The sequence below is a fragment of the Rousettus aegyptiacus genome, unplaced genomic scaffold (genome assembly GCF_014176215.1).
Source record: "Rousettus aegyptiacus isolate mRouAeg1 unplaced genomic scaffold, mRouAeg1.p scaffold_m13_p_1, whole genome shotgun sequence".
Lineage (NCBI taxonomy): Eukaryota > Metazoa > Chordata > Mammalia > Chiroptera > Pteropodidae > Rousettus > Rousettus aegyptiacus.
Window position 1 is genome coordinate 33,228,516 of NW_023416284.1, and position 23,356 is coordinate 33,251,871.

General features: G+C 34.8%; 1 protein-coding gene across 2 annotated transcripts in view; it reads right to left on the minus strand.

Moving 5' to 3' along the window:
* Window positions 1-23,356, minus strand: part of FAF1 (Fas associated factor 1) — a 341,571-nt gene that overhangs the window by 88,410 nt on the left and 229,805 nt on the right. For both annotated transcript variants that reach the window (XM_016120258.2, XM_016120257.2), the window contains exon 13: window positions 11,937-12,091. In XM_016120258.2, coding sequence (XP_015975744.1) covers window positions 11,937-12,091 — 155 coding nt within the window. The remainder of the gene's footprint in view (window positions 1-11,936; window positions 12,092-23,356) is intronic.

Below are 23,356 nucleotides of genomic sequence, written 5' to 3' on the forward strand. Positions count from 1 at the left end.
TACCAAGTAGAAATTATTGCCAAGTAGCATAATTTTGTAGGAAGAGCAAAGGCTTTGTGGAGTCAAAATAAATCTGATTTTGTCACTTACTGGTTGTTTCTTTGGGTATAACTAGTTGTTTCTCAGTTTTCTCATCTATAAGATGAAGATACCTACTTTTAGAATTGGTCCGTGGATTAATAAATATTAGTTTTTTCCCTCTCTTTTATGTGTTTCAGAGTCAAAGTTGGTTTTCCCTTTCTCCCTTCTCCCCCCTGAAACTTTAAGGATATGGCGAAATGGTTCCTAAAATAAGTTATAACAGCAATCTCAGACTCATATCATTAAATAAGGAGTTATGCTTAGCATATTATTGTGTAACTTCTACTGTATATATCAATATCATAATAAAATCATGCCTTATTCTAGGGTAGAGACTTGAAATAAAGATATGTATTTTTTCATGTTGTCATGTTCTCTGATTTTTTCCAGCTGAAAAATTTGGAAGCTTTGTGATTTTATTATTAATAAAAAATTTTCAGCATCATTGATTTCAGAGTTAGTTGGTTTCTCTTGGAACCCTGGCATTTCCTTGTGTATTCGAAAAGAACTATCATTCTAATGGATATAAAAATGTGGGAGGACATTAGTAGAAATCTCATACATAAGACGAATGTCTTTAAAAGATAAATGACCAACAGCACAGAACATTAGCACTTTAGTCACTCATCAAAGCTTTCCAGCAAGAATCGATTACAACCCAGCACTCAACAAAGGCTCACTTGAGACAGCTAGCTGATGTTTGACAGAGTTGAATGAACACACTGCCTATGTAGGCTTTTCCTCTAAGCTGTATACCTGTTATGAGTTAGATCATCAAAAAGAAATATTTAAGGACATATCATCTAAGCTTCCTAAAGAATACTGTTACTGAAAAAAAGATTTAATACAAAGCCCTCTGCTTTTATAGAGGATTATTTAAATTAAATTTGAATTTAAATTATTTATTATTTAAACAGATTATAAGAAATAATCTGTTTAAAATAATCTGTCTGATGTAAAACAACAGTAGAAAATAATTATCTATTATATTACTTAATGAAAAATAGAAAATCATGGAATAAAATTCTCCTTTGAATTCACTGCCAGGAAATCTTGAGATGAATGACTTCTTTTTATGAGACAATGAGAACTATAAATGATAAACTAGAAACTCTAGGGTACAGTACCTGGTACATAATAGAATTTCAATAACTATATATTGGATGAATAAATGAATAAATGAGTATATGTCTATCACATTTCCCTTTTTCTTCTCAGCTGACAGAATTACAGAGATGAATTCAGTGTTTATGTACAAAAGTTAAGTCAATTGAGGTGTTTATAAATACTCATTATTTGACACTTTTAATTGGTTTTTCTGATTTTATTTTTTTATATTCCTGTTTATTATGGTATGTATTTTTGGGTAAGCTATTATATCTACTTTTAAGGACAATAATAAATGCTAAATGGAAAAAATAGACATAAAAATATATATACAGGAAAGAAAATAAAGGGAGCAAGAATGTTTTCCCAATTCAAGTCAGTATATACATAATGCTTAATGAATGCTTTATTGGATAAAGAAATGGCCAGGCAGTAGAATAAATGGCACAGCAAAAAGCTAGAATGGATGACAGAAATTACTATCATCTGAGAAATCTGCATCATTAAAGGCAAATATAAACCTTGATTTTCAAAAAGTACAGACCAGTAAACTTGACTTCAGTCTCTTACAAAATCTAGAGAAGTCACTTCGACAAATGCTGTATGAAAACTTAGAACACAGTAGTTTTGACTAGGAGGTAGCACAAGTTGTTAAGAACACAACAAGCCTAAAGAACCACGAGGTTATGAGACTGAGAACTCATGAGCATTCCATAAGCTTCAACTGTCTAGAATTTAGTAAGGTGTATGATAAGGTGTTGCAAAGTCTCCTTCAAGATAAGATTCAGAAACATAGGTTAAGTCAAATAAACTCTTTGTCACCAGGAAATTGAACCTGTAGAGTGCTACCAAACTGAGAGCAGTCTCAAACAGTTAACACTTAGCTTTGTCCTGTCAACATTTTCACAAATGTCTGTGATAAAAAAAATCACACACACACACACACACACACACACACACAAATACATTGAGCATTTATTCACTCAGTGCCCAACTTCTGAAAAATCAATTATCCAAGTTAATTCTAAAAACAACTCTGAGGAATGTGGTTTTTCCCTTTTTCAATACAGAAACTGCAACTTAAAGGGTTTAAGCAACTCGCCTAAGGTCACTAAGGTGGCCTAGTGGTATAGCTAGAATTCCAATCCTAGTCTGACTAAAACTAAAGCTTATTCATACTCTTAACCGGTATGCTGTCTGCATTCTTATAACACTCGATGAATAATTACTGAGTATTACAGTAAGAAATAAAAGTGAAAAAGATCAACGCAATTCTTGCCCTTATGAAGCTTATATTCTAGTGAAAGAATTAGAAAACTTTTTAAATAAGCAAAAGTAATGGCTTACTGTGAAAAGTTCTAGGAGAGTACCATAAATGAATGATGGCAGAGAAGCCTTCTCTAGAAAGGTTCATCATGACTTTTGGAAGAGGAGACATTTGATTAGGACCTGAAGAACAGAAAATTATGGTCATTTCTGTCTGATGACTTCTGTTTTCTCAATCAGCTAGTGAGGGCAGCTGGGGAGGAGAGTAGAGTGGGATATGAGGTGTTTCATGAATGAAGTGTAGTATGAAACAGACATCTCATCCAGGGAATGAAAACTAACTGGAGAATCACATGTAGGCTTACTCAGTATTATTGTGTATTTATTTGAAGTTTATTTTTTTAAAACTCAATGTGATTTTCTCCAGCAGTGTTCAACTGCAAGTGAAAGGGAACAAAGTGAGTGCAACGGAGGAAAACAGAGGTGAGGGAGTTTAATCTCTTACAGGAAGTGATAATGATGGACCTTGAAACCTAAACAGGAAAGGAGGGAAATGAAGACTGGAGACAGGAAAGGTGAATGAAGTAAAGTGGTGGGGGAGTCAATAGATTGGATGGCACGATGAGAGCAAAAACGTTGGCACTGGTGATATTTGACCAAGTAAATAGGAAGGGAAGTACTGGTCAGAGCCAGATGTTTGAAATCAAAATTTATGAAGTGTCATATTTCCTACTGATGACCACATCTAAGTGTGGTAAATAAGGAGAACCAGAACATTTTTCTGGGGTTGGATATGTCTAGGAACTGAGAGGATTATCAAGAATGATAAAGGAGTAGAGATGATAAGGAGTTATGGTATCGTTTATGCATGATGAAATTTGGGAGAGTTAAAAGAATCTGAATTTCAAAAGATCTTGTCAATCAAATGCATTAGTAGAGACAGAAAGGAATCTGGTGTAATAATTCAGAACATAGTTCATTCTGGGCAGCCCCATATCCGAAAACCGGTAAGCTGTCTTAGTTGCCCACCTGAGTTCAACAGGAATCAATAATAAAATTAGAGAACAGAACTGAGCCTAGCACCAGAAGAACCTTTCCTGGAGCACAATGCTCAATTCTGGGTACCTTTAGAACGGGCTCTGTCTAGAAAGCCTATTATATGAGGAACAATGGAAAGAAATAAATATACTTGGTAAGAAAAGGAAAGAAAACTAGGACAAACAAGATAGCAGTAGTTAAAGTGATAAAGGACTATACTGCATAAGAGAAGTTAGGCTTATTCCAGGTAGTTTCAAGGTCAAAACTGGAACCAAAGGGAGAAAGTTGCAGAAGCTCTCCACAGGAAGAAGCATGATAGCAAAAACCTTTTCCAGCAGCTCAAAAGCATATTGTTTTTTTAAGCTTTCATTTCTGTCCTTAGCAGTATTCAGGTAGACAGTGTAGTAACATCAGTTAAGCATATCACAAGCACACCTCAGAGATACTGCGGGTTCAGTTCCAGACCTCTACCTTATTCCCCAATCCCAGACTAACAGATATTTCCTCTTTCAATTTCTGGTGGTTTGTTTAGCAGATAAGATCATTAAGATTATTGGGCACCAAAACCTCTTTGAGTATCTATGTAGACTGACAGGTAATTACTGGAAAAGTGTCAAAGCAACCAATTTCCATAGGTGGTTTTATATGACTGAACTAAAATGTTTCTTTTATTTCTCTATCAGTATTTTGGAAGGAATGTGCTACTGATTTAGGTGGCATAAGGATTATTGTAAGTAAAATTTCTTCAGAAACAACCAAGAATATAAAAATTATTAACGCTGATCAAGCAGATAAGAAAATAAATCTCTGGAGATCTTTTCAATTTCAGGCAAGAAGAAAAGCTAAAGACATGATAGGGCATATTACTTTTTTAAGAAAAAAGAGATTACATTTTGGAAATGTCTTATTTTTAGAATTTGTTTTGTTAGATAACTCACGTTTTGTAATCTATATAAATGTTGAATCAAGTACCTCTGGTGGTCATATTTATTTGAATTTGTACATTCTAAAATAGTAGGATAACTAGCTATTGGAAATGACCATTTGCACATAACTACACAGGAGTACAGAAGCCACAGAACAAGAAAGGATCTGGCAAGAGAGCACGAAGAGGCAAAGTCCTGGTATTAAGCTCAAACTTTGTGCATCTTGAGAAGGCAACGATTCTTTTAATTCTGTGCTTCTCACAATCAAGATACCTAGAATAATACTCAAAGCAGTGTTTAGAAGACCAAGGACAATACCAATGGAGTAACAAGAAAGGTCTAGTGCATGAGAAAATTAAGATTTGATAAAAAATATATATATATACAATGCTGTTCTTTTGTTTTTGTTTATTAGATTAATGTTCAGGAAAAAATATTTTAACACAAATATTTTTATACAATGCATATATTATTGGGCAGTTATGATTACAGAACTTGGTAGTAGTGTGGAAAGTACCGACAGCAGAGTAAAAAGGCTTGGAAACCGGTAATTTAAAATGACCTCAAAGAACATTTTTTAAAAGATAATCATCTTATTTTAAAGAGAGTAAAGAATGTATTATAAACAGTTTAGCCATCATCTATATACAGATTGCCTTGCTCTCAATCATAAGAGGCCATCACCTTTCATCCTTTCCCTCTTTCCCTTCCTTTCAGTACTATTAGGAAACTATTCACAAGTGCACCCTTGGACAATGCTGAGCAGTAATTATGACTTGCTGACAAAGAGATATGAACAATTACTGAGCCCATTTTGAAACCCTACACTAATAAAGTCATTAGATGCTGCCCTTGCCATGATCCTTCTAAAAGCTTCTGAAGTTACAAGAACACACGGCATTGTTTGCAGGGACAATTGCTGCTGGCAGAACGCAAACCTTGAGTTAAACCATGCTGCAAATTGATCTTGACATTCTGTTAAGACCGCCACTAAAAATCAAAAGCGGAGGAGAAAAGGAGAAAATGAGTGGGTAGGATGTAATCATGGAACAGGAGGGGTTCCTCCTCACCTTCTCTCCTCCCTCTTCACAAAACAAACCAGGGAGAAAATGACAAACTCTCCTGGTGTTTGGGAACCTTTATTTTAAAGTATTAATTAAGCCCTTGACCTGGGATGTTTAGGATGACAATACATTTCCTTTAAAAGTACTGGAAGAAAAATGTAGCACGAAGGAAATGAAGAAGTTTGGGAAAAATCATTTGGAAGTCAGACACTGAAGTCTCCCTGGAAATCTTAGTTCCCTGACCACAACATGTCCATCTGTTTTTTTTTTTTTTCAGCTACTTCTGCAGAATCCATATTTGTTCCTAGGGTAGCAGCTGGGAATTAACACTTCTTGTGTCTCCCATGCAGACCCCACACCTGGGCTATATTGCTGGATTAAATGGGAGGGCAGAGTTAGAGTAACATGGTCAGCTAGGCTCCAGCCAGGCATGAGCCACTGACTAGTTTGGAATTAAGGATAAGTCACTGTGAATATGACTAATTACTGAGGTGGAAAGTGCAGGTGAAGACAGCTTACTTAATAAGAACTTTAAGTCAATTAACTCTTGCCAAATATTAAGCAATGTGGAAAATTATCATTGAATATTAAGGCTAACAAGTACCTGTCAGCATAGCAGCAGAAGTTTACAGTTACCTGAAATACTACACCCAAGGGTATACGTTTAAAAGCTAATATTGACAGGCGATAGAATTCTGTCTGTGAACATTGGCACTAACTATATATACGAAATTTAATATAATGCTATGTACATGTTACATGTAACTTGTGTCACTGTCAGCAATTCCTTGGGAACTGTTTGCAGCTACTATGAACTGTGTTTAGAAATAATGTGCAGTGCCCAACTTAACACTTTGTAGTATGTACACTGATGTGCGAAACATTTGCACCTCTGGAACCTACATATAGCAACTCATTCTTTAGCACTCATAGCTGGCTAAGTACCCAGTTAGCATTATCCAACTAAATCCAATGTTTAAGTTTTCTAGAACTAGATAATCTAAACCAGTACCTATACTGGATGGGCTCATGGAGACATGTACCTTGTTGGCCTTCCTGGTCAGAACCAGGCATACCTAATAATCCAATTATTACTGGTAATACTACTGGTGGTTCACTGTGCCATCTATGCTATGTGGTTTTCCTTGATGAAGCAACTTTAGCCAGGAACCCACAGCTTAATAATGAAGGCACACATGTGCCATGTTCACATGCACCCAGCAGGTGTCTAATAGGTCGAACAGCAAGAGGCAAATAAATGCTTATTGTGCTAGTATTTTATATAGTGCTATCTATATTTAATTCTGATGGTGCTCAAATGGAATTTGCCTGGCTGCTGGACATGTTTTAAGATGTAGCCAGTCTAGCACTCTGGTCCTATGGACATGTTTATTTAATCAATGCCACCACCATTGCAGAAGGCTCAAAGTACCATCCCAGAATAACCCAATTTGAGAGGTCAGTTTGCTTCAGGGGTATCACAGAGACTTGGTGAGTCTGGGGACGAAACACTGGAACCACTGGATTAACTCATCTAGGTTGGATTTTAAGCCTCTTTTCAGATGGCCTGTAGGTGCCCGGGACACATGAATATAGGCCGCAGTATTCTGGGGTGCTACTAGAGAAGACATGGTACCAGTCATGGTCAGTAGAAGGCATGGCACCCAGTCTGGACATTTTTAGTTCATTCTGTAAGGAGAATGAATTTTTGCTTTATTAGTCCCATTAATGACCATGGGAGAAGGATCACACAATTAGAGGGCTACAGTATTTTCAATGCTCTTTCCACTGCCCAAGCTGATTTCTCCTTTTTTTTTTCTTTCTTTCAATAAGTCTTTTAGAGATTGTTTATTTATCACTATAACACTTACTTTTAAAAAGGCACTGTATATCACATTGAGATTCTAGACAAAGCTCCCTTGGGGAGCTGATAATCTAGCAGGAAGACAGACAACAACCATACAATGTAATGAGTGCCATCAATACAAGTGAGTATAGGGATACTATGGGAGCATATGGAATGTTCATTTTAACCCAGAAGGAGGGAAGAGAAGGATGGAGAGAGGCAGGGCTTCTGAGAGGTGATACCCATTCTAAATTTTAAGAAATTATTCTTTCATAGCCCAAGTATTCAGTCACTATAAATATATGGTGCTAAAAAATGTTTTCATTATATTAGCTAAATCCATGATAGTTTTCTATATGTTGCACATCCACAAGAGCATCTGATCTCTGTTCCACTGTTCGTCTATAAGCATATAACAATACTGGGATGAATCGTTAACAAAACAATTTCTTGGAATCTGTCCATCTCAGATGGTTGACCCTACTCCTCACTCTGGTTCATACCAGATAGGAGTATATTAGCTGGTCAGATTCTTCTATTTTTTTCTCTCCTCCACAATTATGTAAACCACCGACCCTTCGTTTAGATACCTAATAATGAGGTTTAAAATACCAATATTCTTTTGTAAGAATAGCAAATATCTGTGACCCAATAAAGTAGGAATGTTACTAATATAAAAATCTCTAAAAAAAAAAAAGAGTAAAATTCTGATTTCATCTGCGTGTCTTCTCTTTCAAGTCCTTCCCTGGGCCTCTCAGGAAGAGTAACTCACTAGAAAGTTCATTCATCAAAGCGCCTTGTACATATTCCCAATTACATATTAGCTCTTATGTCTGTCTTGCCTACTAGACTAAAAGTGTTTTGAGCATTATCACTGTATCTTTTTCAACTTTTCATCCTCAGTACACAGCGCCATTCCTCGTTCATATTAAACATTCGGTGAATGTTTATTCAATGAATAAACATGAAGAAAATTTACCCTTCTTAAGATATTTTTTAGCCACTTCCAAGTGTGATTTATTTGTAGGACCTCCTTGTTTACTAATATCTACCTGTTTTTAGCTCTTTCATCTCTTTCATTTACAGGATTCAATATTGAATCCAAGTTCTTTCAGGATCATTGTTTAGATAGATATTTAGAAATTATATCCTCTGGCACCTCTCAAGTATAACAAGGGCTTTCTGCTGACTGCTTGACGAAACAATAGCCCTGAAATCTATCTAGATATGGCATCCAACAAGACTGTACAGAGTTTTCCAAGAAAGAAACCTTCATTTCAATATACAATACTGAAATTATAAGAGCATTCTTAGGTGGAAGCGGATATAATACATTCATCTGCCAAATGCTTATTGAGTTTCTTTGTCCTGAAATTTTGTGAAAGGCCTTGTTTAATGAGACAAATAAAATGAATAAGCCCTTCCAGAAGATTATAATTTAGTAAGTATGTACAATGTAATAATCATTAAATAATCATTACAACTAAAGTCTGATGTCTCAGTTCACATTTGGAATATTCCAAGACCAACCTAAAAATTATCCTAATGCATTTTATATGAATATAGGTTGGTTAACTTAAATATTCAGCTTAGAAAGTTATTAGAATCATCACAGGGGTATACAACAGTGACATTCCACAGAAATCTGTTTCTTTTTTTTCTAGTTTATTAGTGAAATGAAATTTAACTTATAAAACAACTGACATTCTAGCAACCCTACCAAAGTATTCACTTAGTTCAATATCCTTCACTTGTCTTTTACACACATGAGAGATTCACAGTAAACTGTAGAGGATTAATGCTTCTGTAGGTGTAATCAGAGTATTTCTCAAGCAAAAGTAAATTTGCTTGGCAAGTCCCTTCCTATTTTGGGCATGAATGTCTCCCAGCTATCATATTAAGGATAGTCCCAGAAAATCACTAAGAAAGCATCCAGACTAAATAGCTTACAGGCTCAAGATTCTCAAAATTTATATGCTTAATTTCAATTAGGCTAGCCAGATATTGGACTAGACAAGCCATCTACCAGAAATTTATTTAAAAAATCACAGTTAAAAGGAAACAGGAATAATCTTATTTGTGATGCCTTGAAATCTCTTCTAAATTTCCACATACTTATCTGTTCCATTTTAACTCTCTGGTAATAGGCAAATGATAGCACAATAACTTTTGATACATAGCCTACTGTACAATAAATATTAGTGCAGCAGTCTTCTACTGAATTGAGAGTAAATGTTTGAGGTTTTGTTACTCAGTGTTAATATCTAATGAATGATGCAATCAATTTTCATGACAGATACCTCTGGATAAATGTGATGATAAAAATCCAAGAGAGATCACAGAGATGGAATTTAATTAAACAATTTTATTCAGGTGGATCTATGATAGGTGATAAGGAAATTGTGGCTAAGCTAAATTCTGAGGGGCAATAAATAAGCCTAATTAATTATCTTGTAATTTTATATATTAAAAGAAAATACACTTTTACACTCTTTTAGGAATATGCCATTCCAATGAATCTTCATCTGTTTGTAACATATTTTTTCTCAGTTGCCTTAACAGTAATAATGAGGAGCTATACATGAAAAGTAGCTACATAATTGTTACTTTGTAGAAAAATGTAATACCTTACTTTAAAATAGTTATTAATTTATAATATGGATAGAATTTGATTTTGAATAAAGATGTCAAGTATCTTAAATTCCAGAAATTATTACATTCTCTTTCTCAGCATTGCCCTGCTTGTTCCTATGTTTATTAAATAAAATTCCTAGATATTTCTATTTTCAATCTTTAATATCACTTCTTTTTATTTTCATGACAATTACTTAATAATGGGATGCCACATTTTAAGAAATGTAGACTGAAATATCCTATCATACTTCACTGTCGGTCCAGCAATTCACTGAGAAATAGCTCTAAAGCCTTAAACAAGGGCTTTATTTTGTGTTTTAAAAAAGTGTCATAAGGAGTTAATAGGACACAGCTGTACTGGCTCTTTCTAATAAGCAGCTTCTGTCGCTTTGGTCACCACAGGTGTCTCTGTAACCTGCAAACTCTTATTACTAGTGTATCAAAGTTGTGCTACTTAACAGACTTCTTTAGTAAAACATAACAAAGCAATTACATGGCTGTTGATTGCCAGTCATAAAAAAAAAACCCTCAAACACTGTTTTTCAAAAGAAACTACACTGCAATTTTTTGTCATTGTAAAATAAAAGGAACTAAGGAATTAAATGGAGGATAGAACAAAATAACAGCAGGTAGCCCGCTGAACTTAGCCACTACAGATGGTTTAGAAATAGTGTTTCCTTCTCCATCAAGTTGTGGATAAAAGGAAAGGAGGAGATTCCTTACTGCCAGTGAATGGCAAAAGATTTAGCCAAGTCTCCAGCCTATGTATTTTGCCTCATGAAAGACCTTCGATGCTGCATTTTTATCTGTTTTTGGCACTGCTTTTCATCACCTTTAACTGAGTGTGAATAATAGCCTGATTTAATTTAAACAAATACAGGTGCTAAAGGTTCTTTATTTATGTATAACAGGGAACATTTCCAAGGCAGAACGAAGTCATCCTATGAAATTTCCTAACCATTTGCTTAAAGAAATGAAGTATTAGATGAAGAAATTGCTTCAACATTCTTTTGCTTCACATTTAAGGAAAGAATCATCTTTTTTTTTTGGTTTCAGATTACACAAAACAAAGTCTGAATGATGAGCAAAAATTCAGTGAGCCATAAAATAATAAAAAGACAATTCAGATGGTTTAATTTCTAATTGTTCTATAATCATTTAAATTAGGTAACTACAACAGGCTTGCCTTGGAATGAATTAATTTAATCTCTGTTCATAAATCAGTAGCCTGTGATTATGATTGTGTTAACACACCCAAAGTAGCATCACAGGATGTTATGGCTGGCCACATGTGTAATTAAACATTACGAAATATGTTTCAGATGGAAAATGGAAATAGGTAAAATATAAAGAATTATTCATCACTTATAGATATTATGATTAACAAACTAAGTAAATTCATCCTGACAGCTAGGAAAGGGATTTTTTTCCTATTGAGAATATGGATGTGTGCAAAAGAATGTGTGCAATAAAGCGATTACATCAATTAGCATATGCTAGAGTTAAGCTATTACCAGCTCCCCTGGACTGGTCCAGAATGTCCTGCCTTCTTCACTGGAATTATTAAAAAATAAACTTACTACTAGGATTATATGTTAGACTTCTCTTGCCTTTTCAGAACATTATTAAAAACACACTTTTCTCTAAATGCTCAACAACATATTACAACATTAGAACATACAGTACATAGAAATGTAGTATACATCTGTCTTATTGCAAAAAATTGAGAACAATGTCTTTTGGTTTTGGTTTTTGGGTTATTCCTAAATTTAAGAATTCTTTATCAGTTTGAGAATTCATAATGGTAAATAACTGCATACGTTAGCTACAATGAATAGCTTTTATCTAATTAAATATAATGGTAGAGAATTTAATGCCGAAGATGAAAATGTTTATGATGATAAGAAACCAAATACAACGATGACTTTTTTAAACAACAGAAGCCCAACTATAACTTGTGAACAACAATATTACCTTGCTCTGTTGGCATCCTTTGTCAGATCCCAAGCCCAGGTTATAAAATTTTGACTCAGATAAGAAACAATAGATTCAGCACAAAGCATTTGTGAGCAGAACACGTTGGTTAATACACTTTCATCATGATGGAGGTAGATAGCAAGAAGCTTTCTCTGAAAAGAGAAGAAAAGACTGATGAATTAAAATATCCATAAATGTAAAATTTCTTGAATTTTGGAAAAGTATAATCAGTCAATATACATTGAAGACAAATATTAAATGCTATTCCCTAAATAGAGTAATTGACACTCAGAGTTCCTAAAGCATGTACTAATATGAATAAATTTGCTTCTTTACATGCTAAATAGGCTAGCATGATTATAATCTATTTTACAAACTATGTCACAAATTCCTGTTTATATGTGCAAGCCTATCTCAAGCAGAAATTGCAGCAGAACTGCATTTTCTATAAATAAAATAGATTTACCACTATTCACATTTAATATGTACCTTATATGTCAAAAAAAATTAACTTTGAATCATTCAACTAAACGGAGAAAAAAATACTGATTAAGCTTGGATCCCCAAATTGTCTTTTACATATTTTTAATGTTTTTAACCTGAACACTGAACAGTCTCACTTCTACTTGAAAGGAATAGGTCTGAAATAAAGTTTTATTTTAGTTCTACAGATAATTTCAAAGCCCTTAATGTGTTCCTAGATAGAAGTCCTTATTTAAGGACATGTAACATCTAATTGTCATTTAAAAGGATTGAAAAATGTTCATTTCACATGAATTTTTTCTAGTTTATATTTCAGAAAATTTTCCAATGTAGTTTCTCACATAGAATATTATTCTTTCCCCTTTGCCTGACAAAACTTGCTTTCGAAATGACATTTGTTCTCTTAAAAGTATCCTCTGTCATAGTCAGGCATTTGATAAAATAATAACTGAAACTAAAAACTAAAATTGAGCAACATAAATTGCAACGTATCAGCTTTGATAACAATGACAACTAATGTTCCTAAATTGTTATCGACAAACTTCTTGGTGCTGCCTTGTAGAAGAGCTGAGTTTAAGAAGAGTCAGTTACCAGGAAATGGAAAGATAAAATTTTATGGTAAAGACTGTACAAACCAATCTCTGCAATTCTGGCAAAGGAAAATTTTAAGGAAGCTTAGGGTCTTTCCCTTCACATTAAATAAGGATTTGATGATAAAAACTTGTGTGGAATACTCAATGAAAGAACATTCATAGAAAACTATAAGGTACATACATGTTGATGAACGGTTAATGAAATATGATGGACTTATCTGATGGAATTATCCAAATAAATAATCCAAATTATAATAATAAAAAAAGTAATTATTAAAATATTTTCTTCAAAGGTGAACTTTGTACTAGATGAGGGTAGCCAGAGGTACATAGGTAGATTAAGATACCAAAAGCATTTACTGTGAAGAGGAGAGCACAGTTACACACACATCATCTACTTTAGTCCCCAAAATAAACCTATAAAATAGTGTTCTTTACTTTATTAGCATATGAAGAGAAATAAGTTTAGAAAGGTGACTTGTTCTGAATTCCACAACTAGTAAGTAGTATATCTGAGATTGGAATCCAGATTGACTGACTCTAAGCCTAGTGTTCTTTCTTTGATAGTAGCAGGAAAATCAACCATACTGTAGGCAAGGCTTAGCATGCTCATAGACTATAAAGGTGCCAGACTGGCTACCACTCATACATCAATACTTCAGGGGCCTCAGACACAGTGTGTACTGGGAATATGCACAGGATTCCCATGTATAAGTAGTTTGGCTACTCCAACAGTAGCTGCTTACATGTGTCAGGTCATTTATTTATTCATTCACTAAGAAGCATTTATTGAAATAAGCTTTGTGGCAGGCCCAGCAGGAAGCAGTGGTGATAAAATGGTGAATAGAAAGACTATGAGTTTCTCCATCTATGTTGAAATCTGCAGATAACAGGAGCTGGCATCTAGGAAGTTTGTGATCAGATACATTGTTGTAGAGACACTTGTCTGTTAAATTCCTACTTATCCTTTAAGGCTCAAAGCAAATGCCTCAATGAAACCTTCCCTGACTCCCTTAGGCAGAGTTAAGAGCTTCCTTTTCCAGGCTTCTATCTCTTCTCGGTTGTATTATAATTGTTTACCAGTTTACCCTCTAGACAAATTCTCTCAAGTGTGAGGATTGGGTGTCTTTCAATCTTCTTTGCATCTCTAAGCTAGCATAGGTCTCAGCATGTTTTATCAAAGAAACTTGGATGCTCCCTGGCAAAAAAGACACCAAATGGCAGAAGCAATGCCAAATCACTTTTAGCAAATGAATCTAGAAATGTGCTGTTTTAAGAAAAGGAATGTGAAACTGGCAGCACTAACAAATTCAGAGCTCTTCTTACAAGCTCTCTAGCTGAATAGACAGAGGGATGTCAACCTCTAATTCTGCTTGATCGTATCTCAGCAACTACATTTAATGAGACACTGGGAACAAGAGAGCAGTCCACTTTTAAATCAGCATATTTCCAACCAAACAATGGCAATGGTTAAATCTTTAAAACGTCTATTTCTCTCAAGAACACTGCAATGGAACATTTAGACTTTGGGAAAGAGATTAGCGATTTACATTGCTATCTCACTGATTTAATTTAAATGCTCTTCCAAACCAAATACACATGTGCCGTAGAGGCTGGTAAGAAACCCAACATACAAAGTTCCCTATAAGTACAGCTGACAGTGTTGACTGAAACTAAACTTGGAAATCCAGGGCACTAATGCACAATATCAAGCAATAAAACAGCATCTCTTTGGCAATATTTAATTTAAAAAAGAAGAAAGAGGCAGGCGAAGATCAGGCACTGTCTGTTTTGGAGGATCAACCATTCTGCATTTCAAAGCATCGGTCCCTGCAATATCCAGGTTACTGTGCTAGAATCTCCACTATTATATCGCAGTTGTGAGAGGGAGGGCAAAGATGTGTTTACTCAGTGATTAGGCCCTTAGAATAAGCCTCTAGCTCCTAGAGAGACAGCTCACCACTTATTCATTTGGGCCAATTCACAAAGCCTAGGAAGATTAAACATCCATGCTGAGAAGACAAGCGAATGCAGACGGTGAAAAAGAAATAAAAATTCTTTAAAAACTCTGAGATGACTTCATTATTTTTCCACAAGGAAACTTTAGGAAAGTGTTTAGTTAGAGAAAAACCCACATTGACCTCTCTCTAAACCCTTAATCTTTCCTTTGTGGTGGTATTGCTTTGTGGTAAGCTACTGGCTCGCCTCGCCCCTCTTTTCACTGGAATCTGAGAGAAAAAAAGGCTCTGGAGAAACAGTTTTCGTTCCAGGGACACAAACCCCTGACACTGTTAAACATGAGATGCCAGGAAAGCACACTTTAAAAAAAAATCTCTCTCTTTAAGCTCTAAACTGTGAGAAAGGAGATGATAAAAAGAGTATCAGAAGAGGATCTTCAGGCTGGGGGAACTCCCATAGTAGCTCTCAAAAAGGGAAATAGAATAACCTTAAAATAATCTTTTCTCTCTAATTTAATAAACTTTCAACAAAAAATTTTCTCCTATTATTATGACAGTAATAATAAGCAAAATATAAAGACTCTTAATAATATGCAATGCTACTATATTTGGGCTACAGAAATCTGATTAAATACAGGCAGAGCTAACTAGATCTGACTCAGATTTCTGATTATTTTTTTGAGTTCAATTAAACATAGGCCAAAAATTGAGAACTGGGTTCAGCATATCAGAAAACTGCTTTTATGAAGAAAAGGCATATAGTACATAGAAAAGGCATAAGAAAATGATTTGTTTTCCATTACTATAACCATTTTTCCCTTTGGCCCATTAATAATTCAGTTCAATAACATTTACAGAGTGCCTATGTGTTAGGTACTGAGAATATAAAGATGAATAAAACAAAGTTCCTTGGACTTCAAAGAGTTAGGGGGAGGGTATATACGAAGAAGCAAAAATTTAATTACAGTACCATATGGTAAGGGGATATGATTGGGGCATTAAAAACACTATATTTTATTTGTATTTTTCTAATTTGGCAGAAAGTGTATAAGTCTGGTGGAGATGACAAAGGCAAGCAGCACAGCTCTACTCTTCTCAGACTCCTTTGTGACCTAGATTTTGGTAACACAATGTAAAGGAAAGTCTCCTGGTTTTAAAGGAACAGAAGACTGTGCTAAACCCAGTGTTGACATTTACCAGCTGTGTGACAATGGGGGCAAGATGGCTATTGTAAGAAATGTGGATAAAGTAGGCGAAGTACCTATTTACAATGCCTTGCCCATAGTAGGTGTTGAATAAAATGTAGCTGTTAGGATGAAGATTCCATGCAAAATAAAGAATTTGAAAGCAATTCCAAGAGAAACGATACGAAAATGTATTAACGATTATGCAACTCCTTCAGTTCTCCTACTTGGCAGCATTCAAATCAAGGAGCTAAGGTACAAGTTGATGCTTAGGAAATGCCAAGCTGACAGCAACAAATGTGACTTGGCTTTGAGCTACAGTAGCTATTGTACTTAAACACTTAGAATCACAGAATCATAAAACATTAGAGCTGGAAGAAATGAGCTGGCTATGTTTCAAAATAAGTCAGGCACAGAGCAGACACTCAGAAAATATTTGCTGATGGACTGAGAAGGAAGTTGTCTAGTTTCTTTCCGAGCACCAGAACACTCATAATCTGTATGTTCAATGATTTCAAAGTTGATATGACAATTTCTAGGAATGGTAGTTTTTCAGTATAATAATAAAAACAAATATAAAATAATTTTCTTTGTGTAAACTGGGGCCTGATTTTATTTCTCCCCTTCCCATTTCCCTTCTTTCTTCCTATCATCATTATCATCACCATAATCGTCAGAATCATCATCACTATAATTCTTTTGTTTTTAAGTTTGAGGATAGTTTATAGGTACAAACTGATATACCAATACCACAATAAACACTCATTTATCCTTTGCCTAGACTTACTAGTTATTAACATTTTGCGATGTTTGTTCTCGTTCTTTTTATGCTTCTTCCTAAAACATTTAAAAGTTGCACACATAATGACACCTCCACCCTAATACCTTAGCATCTGTCTCCTAAGAAACAAGGATATTTCCTTATATAATCGTAACATCTTTACCATTTCCAAGACATTTAATATTGTTATAATATCATCATCTAATATGTCCATATTCAAATGTCCTCTGTAGCTGTTTTATTTATTGTATTCATTCCAGGTTCTAATTACGATCATTCCAGTACACTGCCCACTTCCATAATCCTGTTTCTGCATAGGTCCAGGCCAGCATCCAATCGTGACTCAAGATAAGTACAAGATTAGAACAGAGGAAGGGCAGCATGAAGCCGCGTTGTCTGGGTTCAAATTCCTGCTTTGCCACCTTCCAGCTCTATGACCTTGGGAAAGCGTCTTCATTTTTCTGTGCCTTGGATGCCATATAGCTCTGGAGGTCTGAAGTCCAAAACTTTGTTTAGATGGGAATGTTGATATGAAGGCTATAACAGCAGTGGCCTAGGATCTAGGCATAATCATCGGATTGGCTGCTTCTTTATGAAAGTGATACTTGAGCTAAATTTTAAAAGCAGGTTATAGGAACTGACTTCTTTGGGACAGAGCTGAGTTTTAAATTTAGGTACTAGTGAGAGAAAAAAGAGTGAAAAAGAAAAAGCAAAGAGAAAGTTTAAGAAAGGCCCAGTGACATCAATGGCCTGATGTGTTCAAAGAATTCCAAGCTAGTAATTTTGTAAGAGAGTATAACTAGAGTGCAGATTGATTTGTGGAAAGAATCGTGACACTCTGCCTTTTTTGTCTCCCAAAGCTCAATCTGAGGACCAGTGGGCAGCAATCAACTGGAGGGGCTCCAAAAGGAAACAGCCAGCTACCGAAGATGAGGAGATGTTGAGATGGTATCTTTTTCCTCTTACTTCCTGAAGCAGATATTGGGGTAACACTCTGAAATCTTGAGGACACAGATGTATTTGAGTCTCACATAGGGAGAACCATCATATGGAAGTCACAGGTTAAACAAACAGCCTAAAGTAAAATCAAACTCTCTTCATAAAATAAGCTGACAGATGTTCATTGGGTATAGAGCTTTATCAGTTTTCATTGTTCAGACTGAAATATCTTTGAGGAAGAACAACATGGGACTAAAGTTTTTGTGAATAAGGAAATTAGAAGCTCAAGTGATTGGCTATTACAGCAAACTGTAGAGAGGCAGCAGGCTCTTTGGGGAGGCTGGCAGAGGAGTATGGAGACAAGAAAGCAGGCAGTTTCAGTCAAGACTAAAGATCTCATCTCACTGGTTTTCTAGGTAAACACTTAGGAACAGTAACAATGACTGGAAAAGCAGGCACATAAAAGAGTAGACAGGATCTTCCTGATCCTCTACTCTTCTCCTCCAAGAGGGATAACCACCCCCAGTTAGCAACATGAGTGTGAATGTGAAGGACCCACTTTGAAAGGCATTGATAAACAAACACTCCCTTTTCCCACTTTTAGGCCACTGAAAAAGAGAAAAAGAACCCGCAGCCAGCCTATCTATCTCATCTGTTTCCATATTCTAGGGGGTGGAGAACCAGAGCAATAAAGAATTGAAGATAAATTAACAGTAATTTTTCATTTAAAAAGTATTGATAATAATGCATCTTTCCTAAAAATCATAGGAATCCCACTGATTTGTGGGTACATATGTCCAGTAACTTTCTACAACTGTCCAGCAGATTTCAAAGTAGAATGTGTAAATTATAAAAACAAGCTAAGCTGCGTTTAAGCACATAGAATTGTAGTAACTGCTAGTAGTCCCTAAATATTTTCCATTTCTTCCTTAGTGAAGAAATCTCTTATTTATTTTTCAAGTTGTATTAATGGCTGACTGAAAAAAGAATTTCTCAGCATTTAAACAAGTGTGGCTAAATAACTAAGTTCTGGCCAATGTAAGCAGAAGTGCTAGTATGAGCTCTAGCAGCCATACTGAATCATGATATAACCTGAACTGTACCACACAGTAGAATAACATAACAGAAGGAACTGAATTTCTGACTCTGTGATGTGCCATGCCAGCCCCAGACAGACAACCTCTGGACTTCCTGAAGGAAAGAGAGAAATTAACTTCTATTTTTGTTTAAGCCATTATTAATTTTTTATTTTTCTGTTATAAGCAACCCAACCCAACCCTAATCTTACACAGACTAATTATAAGAAACCCTTACCTGTACATAAAAATGATAGCCTATGGAACTGTATAATTAACTCATAAGATCTAAAGATATATTTAGAGATTAGTTCTTGGCCAATCAGAAAGATTCTCATAGGCTCCAATGGACCCTGAATTACACCGTTAAGGGATTATAACTGCCACTGGCCTAAGGCAAATGGTCATTAAAAAGATCCGTCTTGACTATCTGATGGTGAGAAAAGGAGACCCTATTTTTAGAAGGCCAAGTAGAAACCATGATTGGATGAAAGGAAAAGAAGACATGGAGGTTGCTCCTTGGCGTGCATCTAGTCTAGTTTTAATGCAAAGATCAGGGAGGGCCTTCACTGCTAACATGTAGTCCAGTCCATTAAATATCCATATCCATAGAGGACAGCCTATTGGGATTTACAATAGTGTAAATAGTGAAGCCATTGTGATTGGTTCAAGGATTTTTTTGTTTTATGATCCATGTTACCTATCTATCTACACACATACATAATTTTTACAAAAAGTGGCATACTATATACACTAGTATGCATCTCACTTTTTTCATTTAACAATATATCTTGAACATCATTCCACATCAATATATATGAAGTGGTTTCATTCTTTTTAATGGTCACATAGTCTTACACTGAAAGAATGACATTTAAGGTATTTCCATTTTTTTCTATTATAAACAATACTATAGAGAATGTCCTTGTATTCATATATTTATTTTATTCTTAAGTATATATGCAGGAAAAAATTTGCTATTATGATAGGTGAAAGTAATATATTAGTATAGTTTCAACCTGTATTTCTTAATGAAAGAAAAATTTTTATAAAAGGTACGGAGCATCTTTTATATTTACGAGTTGTTTTACTTTTCTGTGAAAATAACTGCTTATATAGCTTGCCCATACTTGATTGTTGTCTTTTTCTTATTGATTTTTGGAATTCTTCATAAGTGTATATGCAAGGGAAATTAAGTTTCCAATATCTTTAATAAAGATACTATGTACTACTTAACATCAGAAGTGCTTTGATTTTATTAATATAGTTATTTATAAAGGCTGTAAATGTCAATACAAATATAAAACCAACAGATTCTACTGTAATGCTCTGCAGAGGAAAGAAAGGCCAGAACACAGTGTAGGTCTATGACAAAAGAAGTATTATTTTGCTTTTTAGGCATTCCAAGGAGAATGTGGGAGAAACAGGATACTAAAAGATATGTAGTATTAAAAAATACACAAAAGCTAACAGGCTATGAAATTTAGGAGATAAAAATTTTGTACATTATATTGTGCTATTACTGTACTATAATTTTCTAATCATTGTCTGACACTTCACAACTTCATATATATGTAAATATCTACAGTCGCACAGTCCACTGCCACAATTTCTCACATTCAATCCGTCCTACCAAACTGCTACCACACTGCTTATTCCTATATAGTCATAGGTTGCTTAATGACGTTCTGAGAAATGCATCGTTAGGCGAGTTCATCGCTGTGGGACAATGGAGGGCACTACACAAATCTAGATGGTATAGCCTACCTCATACCCAGGGTTAATGGTATACCACAGTCATATAAGCAGCTTGTCGTTGACTGAAATATCATTATGCGGCATAAGACTACAGTATAGCTCTGAAGGTATCACTCTCTTCAAAAACTTTCAAAAGCTAACACTGCCCAACAACAAAAGCTTTTAGCTAGCATTCAGGGATTTCCATGATGAAACCTCAGCGTACTTCTATATTTTAGCTTTATCTCCTTCTGCTCCTCTACATGTACCATATAAACCAATTGAACAGGCCTATTAATGTGTGCATCTGAATTACTTGGTTATTATGATTCATTATTCCAAGGTAGTTTAACTGCCAAGATATTTTTATCTCCATTCGAGAGAAAATAAAATGGAGGCTTATATAACCAGTCAGTATCAGGGCCTAATTTCAAATCTAAATCTGCCTTTCAATGTTCATCTATTATAAGCAATCTTAAAGATGTTTCACATACATTTCAAAGATGTTTTACATATATTAATATTTTGTTAAACAACCTTGTGAAGTATGAATTACAATACAAAATTTCAAATGTAGATACTGATGCTCAGAGAAGTTGAGTAACTTAGTTAATAGCATCCAGCTAGTAACAGGGAGTTAGAATTTAAATATAAGAATTTTAATTATTATTCTTTTTACCATACCTCTTATTTTTAAGTGAAAATGTTTACAATTAGTTATGAAACAGATTTCTTGAATTTACACGTGAAAAACCTGGAGATCCAATTCAGCTTTTTATCCTTTTAAAATAGGTAATATGAATAACAAATACTTTCTAGGCTGGGGAGGGCCCTTTGGGAGAAATGATACAAATGTGGATAAAGTACATTAATGGAAATCAGCCTTGCTTTTGATATTTTAATAAATTTTATCTATATAGCTTTCTAGATATAGTGAAATGGTTCTCAAAAGGATAATGAATAGCCATAAACTAAGAGCATTATACGGCACCATATCTTAAATTTAATAAATTTTTAATTCATTTAAAAATAATTTTAATATGGACACTTAAGATTTTTACCATTTTAATTAGGTAAATAGGATGATTCAGTTGGAGAATTAGAGGCAAATTCTAAATATGGTACTGACAATGTACTGTTTAGTGTTACTGTCTAATTACAAGATAGCATATTTGATATTGTTGCATTTATGTAAAACATATCAACTTCTTTACTGATATACATATTTGGAGGTGTTTTTACAAATCACATTTAAAAGTAAAAATATTTAATAGTGGCTATATTCAGGTTTGGGATTATGTGGCAACTAATTTTCTACTTTAAATATATGTGTATTATAATTATTTTCTACAATATATTATTTATATAATGAAAACATACTTAAGAAATTATATTAGAGTCTTAGTTATTATCTCACACATGTGCATATAAAATTACTCTAAAAACATTGCCTGCCTTTAAGGAATTTAAATTGAAAAGAAAACAAAATGACAAGATGAACAAACTGGGCATATTTTCTAAAGCACAAATAAGTTTGCCCAGTTTTTCTGGATGGTGGAGTGCTAGAAACTCACCAACTACAGCTGTGGCTTCAGATTTGTGTACAGCTTATTTTTCTTAAAAAACATTGATTACTGGTGATACTTAGATTTCTTTTAACATAAGGAAGTAGACATAGCACTACTTTCAAATGGGCTGATTTAAAAAATATAATAAAACAATAACTAATAGACACTGTTAAAGCAAAGTATTCATTTTGATATAAATGCTCATAGGGGTTCTCAAAATTCTCTTCTGGAACTGTTCTTAGAGCTAGTTAATGAATTATATGAGAAAATCAGTTTTGCTAATTTACAAACATTTCTCAAATTTGTCCAAAACTGCTGAACAGCACCTTAGCTGCACTGCTGGATATATTTATGGGTAGCAGCCCATTAAATCTTTAAAACAGCCATATAAAGTAGATATTATCATCATGATCATCTTTTTTCCTCCCAGATTAGAAACAGGATTATTACTCCTATGGGCCACAGAGTTATTAAGTGGGAAATCAAGAACTGAGTACTTGTTTCCTTAATTTATGTGTAATATTTGGAAACAGCATTGGGTCTGCAATCAAGATCTAAGAAGGTGTAACAGGATTACTGATATCAAAGCCCAGAGTTCCAAGGGGATGCTGGGAAAGGAATAATCTTTCATGTGGGAGATAAGCTTTAGCATTGAGATTCTTATTGTCATCGGTTTTTAGTTACTACAAATGTCCCCATCCCCCTGGCCATGGACCCATTAGGAACTGGGCCACACAGCAGGAGGTGAGCCCCGGGTAAACAAGTGAAGCTTCATCTGTATTTGCAGCCACTCCCTAGCGCTAGAATCACCACCTCAGCTCTACCTCAGATCATCAGGCATTAGATTCTCATAGGAGCGTACCAGTCCCTGGTGCTAAAAAGGTTGGGGGCCATTCCTCTAGGGTATTTTTTGTTGTGAAGGTAATTCATGGGGTAGCAGGAATGAGAGGTGGGGCGGCTAGACCGAGAAAAAGAACTTTCTTTAAGAAACTCCCAGAGAATCATGATGTGGCCAGTGATAACTCTTCTTAGGGGCAGCATTGTGTTCCATGGCAGGAAGTTGGTGAGGGAGTGAAGGTTCCCTCTGGAGGAGCAGGT